Consider the following 13279-nt stretch of genomic DNA (forward strand, 5'->3'; position numbering starts at 1 on the left):
AAATGAGGTTTATACAATAATAAAAATCTTGAAAAAAATACCATTTGCTCCTAGAATAGTTGCAATCATATTAAAAGCCCTTAAATTAATGGCAGTGTATAAAAATGCTATTTTCACTGGGGTATTAGGATTATGAATACTGTTTAAACGTCTTCCTATTTTTCCATATTTAAGTTGTTTATTCATTTTCCCCTTCCTCCTTCCCTCGCCCTTTCCTCTCTCCTTTCCTCCCTCATTTCTTCTGCCCATCCCTCCCTCTCTGCATCCCTCCCTTTCTCCATCCCTTCCTCCATATTTACTGAGCATTCATTCTGTGTCAGGAACACTTCCAGACCCTGGGAAGAAATCAGTAAACAAAATAGACACCAATTCCAAATCTGATATTGTGGTTGGTTGGGCAACAGACAGGAGGAGATAGGTAGAGAAGGAAGAAGAAACAGAAGGTAAAGACACTAAATCCAGGTCAAAGGCAATGGAAGCATGAACAGCACTAATAGCTCTTTTGGCTGCCTTTCTTCTCACAATGTAGCTCTTCTGGATGATTTCATCTTTTAGTGTTTCATTCAGGCCACTACTCAAATGTCCCTTCTCAGGAAGGAGATCTGTAACCATCCTCTCTGTTTTCTTGCTCCGCACCCTCCCATTTTTAAATAGTACTTATTTTTACCTGGCTGACATCATGAATTTATTATTATTTGTTTATTGCTCTCTTCCTTCCTTTGAACGTAAGCATAAAATAGGCAATTTTGTTCATTATTGTGTTCCTGTCATTGTTGTATTGCTGTCCTCCTATACAGATGAGGAGAGTTTTAATAAATATTATGTGAATAATTAAATAAATATTCCTAGATTTATATCTGTAACTTTTATATCACTCCTCCGTTTCCCATGCCTACTAACACTGTAAAACATATCCTGAGTATAAAATTCCACATATTCAAGCTTCTTAAGATCAGTCACCTTCCATGGTAAAATCTGTTTCAATTCTTAATAACTTCTCTTGGTTAAGGTCATTTCTTTGTCTCTCAAGTATTCAAATCTGTACCTATGTTCCTTTGTTATCACATCCCATTTACCTGCTTCCTGGGAGGATTTGTCCTGGAGTAGACATGCTGTGACACTATAGCAGGGAAATGAGAGCTCACATTCTTTCCACCAACTGATATGCTAAAGTAATTGCTTGTGCATTCTGTCTGATTGAAGAAGAAAATATTTGTATATTAGGGTTATTTTGCCTGATCTTTACATTGAATTAACATACTCTGAGTGTGCTTTCTTGTTCCAAGTGAAAGACCTGCATGACTTAACAATACTTTCTCTTTCAAAGGTACCTAGGCGGGAGGGATGGAACAGCTATAAGGGTATTTATGCATGTATTATTGATAGTGAGTTCTGAGTATATTATGGGAGGAGGGGGGAAGTGGTCAATGAAAAGCAGTAAAACCACTTTTTTTAGGTCGACAATAAAATTCTATTTAGGGTGTTTAAACTATAAGAGCTTAAATTGACTTGTTCACTATATTGCCTTTGAATTGCCTTCATACTGCACTTGCTGCCTTTTTTGCAATGTGTGTCATCCATGCCTATGTGAAATAAGCCAGGGAAAGGACTTCCATTCTCTTCAGCGTCATCAACCTACATACACTTTCAAATAACAAGGAAATGTTAGTTATTCTGGCGTGATTCTACCAACTCTAAGACCTGTGTTTCTGATTTCAAGGAGCTTGCAGGTGTGATGGGAAAACAGACAATCAACAAGATAATAGTGCCAAAATAAGGTGCATATATTTAAACATGTCAAAGGATATATTTATATGTATTCTCATTTATTAATTTACTGCTGGCACTTTCACCTCCACAACGTGAATTGTTGATCCTGCTTTTGTAACTTAAAAACAAACTATATAAACGAAACCATGGAACACACTTGCTATTCTGCAGCCATCACAGCCCCCTGTTGTGCCTGAGGTCACTGTAAACTTTACTTGGAGATATTTCCATACATTAAAAGTTATTAACGTTGAAGGAGACATAGTCGTTAGAAATGTCTAGATCTCTATTTCACGGCACTCTTGAACTCCATCAGGGAAAACACTTGTTCTCTTTAAAAGAGTGTTCTGCATATAAGGTTAAGTGTTGAGGTTGTCTGGGATCGGGCCCAGCTGCAGGCAAGGGCGGGGCGGGGCGGGGCGGGGCGGGGCCTGCGGGCGGGGCGGGGCTAGGTCAGCCGGGTTCTCCTCAGCTAACGGTCCGGGCGGGGCAAGGAGGGCGGGGCGGCTCCTCAACTAACGGTCCGGGACGGCGGGCGCGTGCCCGCGGCGGGGCCTCGAGGAGCCCCTGCCGTCCGGGAGCGCGCCTCCGCCTGCGTGTGCCGCTCTCGGCAGCCGCGGCTTCCTCCGGCCTACCCCACCCCTGCGGCTGGGGCCGCTGCTGGGGACCTGCGGTTGAGCCCTACCGGGGCGGCGCCGGCCGCGCGATGACGCTCCCGCCCTCCGGGCCCCGGCCGGGCCTCTGGCTGAGGCGGGGTGGGCCGTGACCAGGCGACGGTGCGGCGGGGCTCGCGCGGGCTCGCGGCTGGGCCGCCAGTGATGGGGGACAGGTAAACGGCCTCGCGCCGGGCCGAGGGCCGCGAGGGTCCCCTCAGCCGGGACCCCGGGCGGAAGGGCGCGCGATCGGCGGGCGCGGCCCCACGTGGTCCCACTGAGGGTCCCTCTGCTTTCTCACAGGTGGCTCCGGGTGACCGTGCTCCCCAGCTGCGTGGGCTGCAGGACCGTGGCCGTTCAGGCGTCCTGGACCGTGCGCGACGTGAAGGAGCGCATCTCGGCCGAGACTGGCTTCCCGGTGTCGGAGCAGAGGCTGTGGCTCGGCGGCAGGGAGGTATGGTCTTGAGGCCCCTCTCCCTAGAAGGGTGATCGGCCTGAGTTGTTTAGCGCCTCAACTTGCTAGGCAGTGGGCGCCCCGGTGCTGGAACTGACCGGCCTTTATTCTGGTACAGCAGAAGAGAAATACTCATCCGAGGGTCACCTGGAGGTAATGCTTTGTTAATAACTTGAGGAGAATGACACGGGTATGTGCCTGTATTAGTTGTGATTTTTTTTTTTTTTTGATGTACCGTTTCTACATTTGTTAGCTCTCCCCCCTCCTTTTGTCTCAATCTTCACTTCCTGAAATTGATGCATTAGAGACAGTGATTTTGGAGACATCGTCATTGTAGTGACTTAATCATTACTCATTTTTCTCAGTGCGTTGTAAATTTAGCTGGGTCACAGGTAAATATCTTCACCATTATGTTTTGGAAGTTCCTTCCCATTTTTATACCACAGAAAGGTAGGGATGAAAGGATCTATAGATGTAACTTGATACAGAGCTATTATATATATGTTTTTTAAAGATTCACTCATTTATGCATACAAGAGCTGGGGTACAGACCAGAGGTGTGGGGGGTGGTGAGAGGATTCACCAGAGACAGAGCAGGGAACAGAACAGACAGATGGACTGAAGTACACTGCTGAGGGGTGCAAAGGTGGAGTTGGGAGAGGTATGCTTTGCCATGTGGGTAGCTCCCTGGCTGGCCAGGGATGGAACTCTTGCTGTAGAGGTTGCGGACAGCTTCATAGTTTGTGTCTTAACCCCTTGCACCACCAGGGAGGCCTCCGAGCTATTATCTTAAGGAGTAAATTTATATTAAAACTTCTGAAGTGTAAATGAATGACTTAGCAAGCCAAAACTTTGGAAAACAGAAATATCACATGTGGCCATATGTATTGGTGAAAATACTGTAAATTTTAAACATGTCAAGGCATTTAATTAAAGGCATTTAATTAAAGACATTTTGCTGAAAATGAACTTACTTTATCCTACTAAGTAGCTTCAGTTTTTACATAAAGAACATTTCCAGAATTTAAAAGAAGTGAAAAAGAGTTGAACAGATATGGCTCAAGACATACTTGAGTTATATAGAATAACATTTCAAGTACTGGATTCTTTACTACCTTATATAAATACTGACAAAGTACTTGGTACCTGTGATTTTTAGCCATTCCATATCTGGGCCTACTCTCTAGTCTCTTGCCCACTTAGGCACAGATTTCTGGTTAATCTGTTCTCATATTCTCCTTAGATTAGTTCTCCTTATCAGTTCACCAGGGTATTTGGTATCCTGCAGGCAGTGACCTGACTGAGAACTTTGGACAAATTGAACAGGAGAGTTTGTTGTTCTTTCCTCTTTTTCTGTACCTACCCCTACCTGCTCACCTTTCTGTATATGCTCTCCTGGTTCTCTACCTGTTTCTTTGGTTATGCCTCTGCTTCATCATATTATATCCCAGATGTGTTCAGTCATGTCATTAGAAGTGTTTTTTTTTGGGGGGGGGGAGTGTCAATGTATAGCATAGGTATAAGATGGTTAACGTGACAGTGGTGTGTTAAAGTATTTTGAATTGAGTGGGTGGGCAGAGAGGGCTTAGTTAGGAAACTTGTGTGCTAATGTGGGGTAATGAGATTTTACACATTGACTGTAGAGGTGAAACTAAAAGAAAAGGATATACAGGAAATTTAGTAAAAGATAAAATGATGCCAGTTTAGTACTGAATAGCTGTGTATATTTGCAGGGAGGGGAAGTTGGATATAGAACAGGCACAAGACTTTGCCAAAGATGTTCCCAAGCTTTGAGTGAGAACTGGAAAGTAATGCTTCAGTTAATAAGTAGGGGGCTGGGTGTATTTAATTTTGGAGGAAATGTGGCGATCAGTTTGCTTTTGTATGGTTCACCTGATGGTGAAATAAAAAAGATGCACCTAGGAAACACATGAAGTGGTAGGTGACCTAAATCTTACTTGCCGTACTGCCAGTGGGTAGCAGAGTCCAAATTAATTACTGTGTTAGGATCTACTTTCCTATTTATAATAAGGATGAGATAAAATGAATTCTAACTAATTGTGAGGCCTCTGCTCTGTAAGAGTCTAAATTAGGCAGTGGTTAGTGATATTCAACAAGATCTAGGACTGAAGCTCAAGGGATAGAGGTCTGGCCTGGAGAAATAATTTTGGGAAGTAACTTTCTCAGCATGTTTCTTGGGTAAAATGCATTGGAAATACGATTGACATTTATTGAGCACCTAACTGTGTTCCACACACTGTGAGGATATTTTGTATATATCTCAAATAATACACAAAGCAACCTCATGAATTACTTTTTACCCCATTCATTTTTCAGAAGACTACAGGTAAAGAGTCAGAGAGGTAAAGTATCAAATCAGGATCTGAAGCCAAGTGTGTTTGATTCCAAAATGTATGAACTTTTAACTATTACACACCTTAGAGAATGTAGGGGTCTCAATTAGGAATAAAAGTTAAACAAAGTTCTTTAAAACAGAAAAGGAGACTCAAACCATTAAAAATAAGCTTTAAATAAAGTCTAGGATGGCTTTCACCCAGAACACAAGAAGTGGGCACAGTATTCAGAGGATGGGCTTTTGCCTGATTCAGAGGATGGGCCTTTGCCTTCTATGTAACTGTTGAACTTTGTAGTGCTCTAATGCATGCCTTTAGAAAGGGTCACCTTCATAAGACCTGAAACTATAAAATATATAGAAGGAAATATAGGCAAAATACTACATGACATACAACACCTCAGTAACATCTTTAAAGACTCATCACCCAAAGCAGTGACAGCAAAGGCAAAGGTAAACAGCTGGGACTACATCAAATTAAAGAGCTTCTGCACAGCAAAAGAGACAGTAACCAAAACAGATACCCCACGGATTGAAAGACAATTTTTGCACACAACACTAATGATAAAGGACTGATCACAAAAATCTACAAAGAGCTGATGAGACTCAACAAAAACAAAGTAAACAACCCAGTCAAAAAATGGGCAGAAGGGCCTCCCTGGTGGTGCAGCGGTTGAGCGCTGGGTTGCGAAGCTGCCCACAGCTTCTGCAGTGCCGGTTCGATCCCCGGCTGCTCCCCGGCCACCGGAGGAGGGTCCCACATGGGTGCAGACCTCTCCTGCCGCCCACTGCTCCCCTCAGCAGTGTACTTCGTTCCTTCTGCCTGCTCTGCTCCCCGCTCTGGCTCTGGTGAATTCTCTCACCCTCCTGTGCTTCTGACTGTGCCCAGTGCTTGTATAAATAAATAAATTAATAATCTTTAAAAAAAAAAGATTTAAAAAAAAATGGGCAGAAGAGCTAAAAAGACACTTCTCCAAAGAGGAAATGCAAATGGCCAACAGGCATATGAAAAATGTTCATCATCACTTATAATCAGGGAAATGCAAATCAAAACTACAATGAGATACCATGTTATACCAGTGAGAATGGCACATATTAAAAAAAACTAGCAACAACAAATGTTGGCTAGGATGTGGAGAAAAAGGAACACTTCTGCACTGCTGGTAGGAGTGCAAACTGGTCCAACCACTGTGGAGAGCTGTGTGGAGATTCCTCAGTCTGCTAAAGATGGAGCTTCCATATGATCCAGCAATTCCACTTCCATATGATCCAGCAATTTACCCAAAGGACACAGAAACATTAACTCAAAAGGGCACCCGCACCCCTATGTTTCTAGCAGCACTATTTGCAATAGGTAAGCTATGGAAACAACCCAAATACCCCAAAATAGAGGACTGTATCAAGAAGATGTGGTACATATACACAATGGAATATTTCTTAGCGATCAAAAAAGATAAACTCATGCAAGTTGCAGCAAAATGGAATGGAGCTGGATCATGCTCAGCGAAATAAGCCAGAAAGAAAAAGAAAAATACTGGATGGTCTCACTCATAGCAGAAATTTAGAAAACCTAAATAAGAGACCAGGGAAAAGACTAATTATAATAAAGTAAAAATGAAAACCAACAAGCAACTATAAACCAGAGACACACTATGGGGGGTTGGGGGAAGGGAGCAGGATCAAAACAAGGGTGGTGGGAATTGTATGGGGACTATAACCAAGATGAAAATGCATACATTGTGCAAAAATGGAAAATGATGTAAAAAATTAAAAATTAAAAATAAATAAAAAGGGTCACCTTTTAAAAAGCAAATCTTTCACAGAAGTGGTTTTCTTTTCCTTGTTAGTTCAGTGCTGCCCAAAATATTTTAGATTTGAATTACTAGTGAGAATTCTAAATTTTTTTTTAAGAGGCATGTATATTTATTTATTTATTTTATTTGTTTGTTTATACATGCACTGGGTACAGTCAGAAGCGCGGGAGGGTGAGAGAATTCACCAGAGCCAGAGCGGGGAGCAGAGCAGGCAGAAGGACCGAAGTACACTGCTGAGGGGAGCAGCGGGCGGCAGGAGAGGTCTGCGCGCCATGTGGGACCCTCCTCCGGTGGCCGGGGAGCAGCCGGGGATTGAACCGGCGCTGCAGAGGCTGCGGACAGCTTCGCAACCCAGCGCTCAACAGCTGCGCCACCAGGGAGGCTCGAATTCTAAATATTTTAGGATGGCAGGAAGTAAGAGCTTCCTACATCTTTTTCATTCACTGTTTTGGGTTGGGGTTAGACTTAGCAGTGGGTACTTGCTTAGTCTTCAGTCTTTCTGGGTCACCAACCATTGTGTTTCTCTTAGTCTTGCTTTTGCTTTCCTGGGCTGGAAATGGAATTTATAAGTTTTGCATTTTATCTCTACCATGAAACTGTATAGTATTGCTGTATATCTCCGTGATCATTTTTCCTCTGTGCCAAATGTGTTTGAGCTCAAACCAGGAATTTTGAAATATTACTTAATTTTCTCATCTTTCAATTCATCAAAAATATTATCGTTGTCAACTCTTTAATCTTGATTACTTCCCTGTATCCTTGACAACTGAACAAAGGAAGAAATTTTGGGAGATCCAGATTACAACCAAGTATTATATTGCTTGCTCAGTAATTTGGAGGGTTTCATTAGTGCATTATCATTGCTGTATAATATCCCACAGTATGATTGTGTCATAAAAATAGGGTAGTTTCTAAATTTTTGTTTTTAACCCTTTGCACTCCGAACCATTCTGGACATTGGCTACCAGGTACTTTATGCTACTTTGTGGCTACTTTGTGGCGGAAACGTGCATTTACAGACTCTCGTATTATTTAGTATAATTTTGGAACCAAGTAACGTATTATAATGATATTGGACTTATATGAATTGGGTGACATTGAGGAATGTATATTTGCAAAAAAACCAATATTTTATTGTTTATAATTTTGTACAGTATGATAAGTTTTGTAACACTCCCCAATATGCATTGCAGGCTGATTAGTGCATGTTTGACATGTCTGTATAGAGGTCTATCTGGAGCTCATCTTCACTACTACTTGTGTCATGAGACTCATTCGTGGTTGGATGCTTTGCCATTGTTCTAATAAAAAATATGAATAAATGCATGGGTTGAAAATTTCTAATTGTTATTACTAACTGACAAGATGATATTTATCAAAATAGCTTTCACCAAACAATTTATTCACTAAGAAAAGAATCACTTTTCTGATTTTCTCCTCGTTAGATCTATGTGCACTGCTCGAAGCTTCAAACCAAAATGAGCTCAGCTTTGAAAATCTTTTCCTCCAGATGTAGACTTGTTTATTTGTAATTATATATCTCACTATACAGTGCGCGCTATGTTCGAAAACCGACCTTTCTTCTACAAACTCCCCTTATCGCTCTTTTCAAGTGGCGTCACGAAGTGCTTGGGCCGTCATGAGCACGCATCTCACGTTCTCGTCCAACACAAAACCCGCTGACATTTCTTGTATATATCTTAGTAATTTCACGATATTTTGATTTAATTTCTTGTGCCATTTCAAGATAAAACTTCAGGGAAACATGCATGTCTCAAAAAGTTGCATTGAAATAACTCAATTCCCCATAATCACTAATAAATGGCAATGTCCCCTGAGAGGGGACATCCGAGTGATATGCTAGAATTCCAATGTCCCCTGAGAGGGGACAGTGGAGTGCAAAGGGTTAACAACAGTACTGATGATTATTACCCATATTTTCTGTGCAATGAGCTTTTTACAGGCTTGCTTTAAAATTAAGTGGGATTATATATGTGAAAATGCTTTATGAACTGGGAACTGTATAATAGAAACGGGCTAGAGTGCAGACCATATAAGGAGAGAAAGACCAGATGGAAAATTATTATAAAAAGTCTAAGAGATGTTGAGAGTCTGAAAAATTTGAAATGGAGACAATCAAGATGTTAAGAAAGATTTCTTAGATATAAGAAAGATTGTGTCTGGGCATCCTGGGACCTAGCGATTAATTGGACTAGTGGTTTGGAAAGAGGGAGACCATTCCCCTAGCTTTCCTATCAAAGTGAACTAGGGAGCAGGTGGCTATTAAGAAAGATACAAAATAAAAGATGGAAAGAGAACTAGTGAACCTTTGTTCACTAGGTTACCTTAGACAGGTTGAGCTTTAGGAACCTTGAAGGGTATCAGTGTGAGATACATGGCAGACAGCTGGAAGTACTGAATTCTTGATATGAAGATAAATGGCCTCACATGTTGTCACTGAAGTACTGAAGTATCAATTGCAAGGTGGCTTTTCAGGTGAGATATTCAGTAATGTTTGACTGTGGGAGGTCACTCAAGAGTGGGCCATTGGGTTGAACACTAATCTGTTTTTTTTTTTCCTTATTTACCTTATTAAAAAAAAAAAAAAAAGCTCCGTAACACTGCTGTTTACACATATTGTCCCTGCCTGTATGAGAAATGGTGATAACTAATAAGAAAATGAATATCAAGGTGTTTTCCAGGAAAGCCAATTTCAGGGAAGTTATAGACCAAAGCAGCTGAAGCAATTGTAATCTTCATTTGTCTCTTTCATATCACACCTGTTTATTGCAACATTTACACTAGTGTTTTCTGAAGTTTCTTTCTAGAAAAAAGAAATCCTATAAGTGCTAATTGAGAAAAAATGAAAAAAAAATTTTGCTGCTAAAATTTGTGATATACTGTTAGTATAGTCTTTTCTAAGAAAATTGCTATGCATATTAATATGTTAAATGACCTAAAACCAAATTATCTCAATGAATTTAAAATATTTTTCTGTGCTCTAATATCTGTTGGCATCCATAGAGTTCTGATGATCAAAAGAATGATTTGTTTGTGTTGATATTCCTGATACATCATAAAAATTACAAACCTTTATTTGTAAACCTTTAAATAAAATTCATTTAAATTTTTAAATAAAATATTTGACTAAATTTCTTTTCTCTGGAATATTCACTTCTCCAGAGAAACTTATATCTCAGTAAGAACAGTTAACAAGCATTATTTCTTATGTGGAAAGAGTTGAGGTAAAGTTTTGAGTTTACAATATTAGGAATTAGTTGTTTTTCATGCATTTTCTTTTCTTTTTTTCAGTTATCTGACTGGATCAAGATTGGAGATCTGACTTCCAAAGATTGTCATCTCTTTGTAAACCTTCAATCAAAAGGCTTGAAAGGGGGAGGTATAATACTGACTTTACCAAGGCGTATGCTATTTTTAGTTGCATAAAGATTATGTTTGAAAAGTGAAATGAAGGTATATACCATTGGTATATGATGAGGGGATTTCAGGACCAGAGTAGATAGAGCTGATGTTGTTACATGAATGTATGGGATGTAATAGTCTGTAGAGTCCTGTAGGGCCTTGCTCTTGGTGGCTGGTTGTACCAAAATGATGTAGATACACATATAGTGATAACTTTGTTTTATAAGCACAGATTTCTTTTTTATTTGTGTATAGATTTTTTTTTTTTACTTTGTGCATCTGAGAAATTACTTCCTTTCCTCTCATTCTACCTTCACTTTTTGCCACTCATTTAAAGGTTGCCTGGTTGGTCAGTTCTAAGAATCTCTACTTTAGGAAAGAATTAAGGCTATTTGACCTGGGCAGCTATTGAGTCAGTGACTGTGCTGAATTTCAGAACAATGCAGACATTGGTTGAGATTGAGAATATTTGGTGTGTCCTAACAGACAACACTCTCTGGCACTACCATCTTTTATGAATAAAGCATCCATAAACTAGCACCATTTATTTCATTTGCTTTGAAATACTGCAACCTACCCCCCACCATGCCCTTTATTTTTGAATTAATCATCTTTTGTGACAGTGTATTTTTGAACATTTTTTAAAACTTAATTTGTACTTTAATTAAAAAATACTGAGTGATGGATTATGACTGATTGGTAGGTAAATTATGGTAGATATATACAGGGGGTGGGGGAACCATACTTTTAAAATACCGACAGTAATGTAAGTCTGCATTACCTCAATAAAAAAAATTGAGATTTGATAACATTAAATTTGCTTTACTTTATACTGAATCTGTTTTATCAAGTAGATTTTTATACCAGAATTCTGCAGTGAAATGTATGAAACTCTAACTTACAGTCAAAGAACACCTTGATCATGGAATTCTTTTTATAAACCATTTGAAATATGTTCTTTATTTTAGGTCGATTTGGTCAAACAACTCCGCCACTTGTTGATTTTCTCAAGGACATTTTAAGAAGATACCCAGAAGGAGGACAGATTCTTAAGGTAGGGCAATGTTGTATACATGTGTGACTTTATTTGATAAAATGAGATGGGGTAAACTTATTTAGAATTTCTGTTACTGTTTAATTTTTTTTAATGTTTTGTCTAGCTTTAAATGGCTGTTTTTATTTCCCTCCAAGCCTGAAGGGCTGGATGGCATGGGTTGAGAATACAGTCAGTGTAAGTATATGAGATTTCAGAGACAAAGGAGTATACTAAACTGTTATAATCAAGTACATTGTTGCTCTAGGAATATTTTATATAAAACATTGTTCAGGAACATTACAAACCAGCCAACTATCTAGACAAACAAAATAATGCAAAACGCATATTCAGAGGCCATGAACACATGCCCTTTTGTCCCATATATTTAGAAATTTTCTTTTTGAGAGTTTAATAGGATAATTATTTTAGCTATTTAATTCTACTTATGACATATGCTTTCAGTTTGCATACTCTCTTTAAAAAACCCAGAATAACTAAAAGAGAGCAATAAAGGAAGATGTGGTACTAATTAGATTTTGTTTTAAGCTTAATAAGAAACCTCCTTAATTAATTGCAAAAGTAAATCTATTGTTATGCATTTTCCTCCTGATGTTTGTAGTTTTTACTACATTCACTTTCTTAGCACTTATACTTTCTAATTGAGATGGTAAATTTTTAGGGAATAGGATTGTGTCTATTTAGCTTACATAGTCACACTTAGATAGTTGCTGATTAAGGATTACTGTATCTTTAGTGATTTTAATGATGACAATTTAGAGCAATTTCAGTCATATATTTTAGAGTAGGTGCTAGTGATTCACAAAATAGTGAGTTGAAAACTTTTTATACTGATAGGAAAGTGAAGATAGGAAGAATGTGGATATTGGGTTATGTTGGTAGAAAGAGATGAATACAGTAAATTTAAAATGAAGATTTAGACCATCCGGTCTCACTCATAGCAGGAATCTAGAAAACTTAAATAAGGGACCAGGAAAATGAATAACTGTAAGAAAGTGAAAATCAAAATCAACAAAAAACTATGAACCAGAGACACTTTTAGGGGGGCGGGGGCGGGAGGGGAGGGATTGGGGTCAGAATGGGGGGGCTGCAATTTTATGGGGAATATAACAATAAAATTTATAAAAAAAAAAATAAAATGAAGATTTAGTTGGTAGGAGTCTGTCTCATCTGGATCCTGCAAATAAGGCCAAAGTTATATGCAAGCCTTACACACTCTTATAGATGACAGCCACTGGATGTTTATTCCACGTTGCTGATTGTATATGTTTGTGTGTTAGCCAACTCAGTATCATCTTTGTTCTCTGGATATTTCAGAAGAATGTGAACAATTTAGATTTAACTGGAATCTTACAAATCACCTAATGTAAACCATGACCTTTTGTGATGCTTGTTAAACTGGGTCAGAAATTTATCAGTGACATCCCCAAAATCTTAAGCAGATTGGCATATTTATTGCTTGATGTGCTCAGAATCAGTTTAAAAGAAATCCCCTGAGAAAAAGCATTGATTTTATTTGTAGTTCAACTTGAGACTGAGAGTTGGAGGTGCGTTCTAGGGATTTTAGCTCTACTTTTCTTCATCTGCTCCTTAAAACTCACATAAATCACAAATAGATTTCTGTTTTTTAAGATTTATTTATTTATGCATACAAGAACTGGGGTATAGGCCAGAGGTGTGGGGGGGTGAGAGGATTCATCAGAGACAGAGTGGGGAACAAAACAGGAAGACTAACTGCAATACACTGCTGAAGGAAGC

General features: G+C 39.3%; 1 protein-coding gene across 1 annotated transcript in view; it reads left to right on the plus strand.

Annotated features, from left to right (window-relative positions):
• Positions 1 to 2588: 2588 nt before the first annotated feature.
• SACS (sacsin molecular chaperone) overlaps positions 2589 to 13279 on the plus strand; it is a gene marked incomplete at both ends in the record, with an annotated part of 46986 nt that continues 36295 nt past the window's right edge. Inside the window, 4 exons of the mRNA XM_084234887.1 lie at positions 2589 to 2599; positions 2727 to 2877; positions 10357 to 10444; positions 11436 to 11521. Coding sequence (XP_084091013.1) covers positions 2589 to 2599; positions 2727 to 2877; positions 10357 to 10444; positions 11436 to 11521 — 336 coding nt within the window. The remainder of the gene's footprint in view (positions 2600 to 2726; positions 2878 to 10356; positions 10445 to 11435; positions 11522 to 13279) is intronic.

This window comes from Talpa europaea (assembly GCF_964194135.1).
Source record: "Talpa europaea genome assembly, chromosome: 6".
Lineage (NCBI taxonomy): Eukaryota > Metazoa > Chordata > Mammalia > Eulipotyphla > Talpidae > Talpa > Talpa europaea.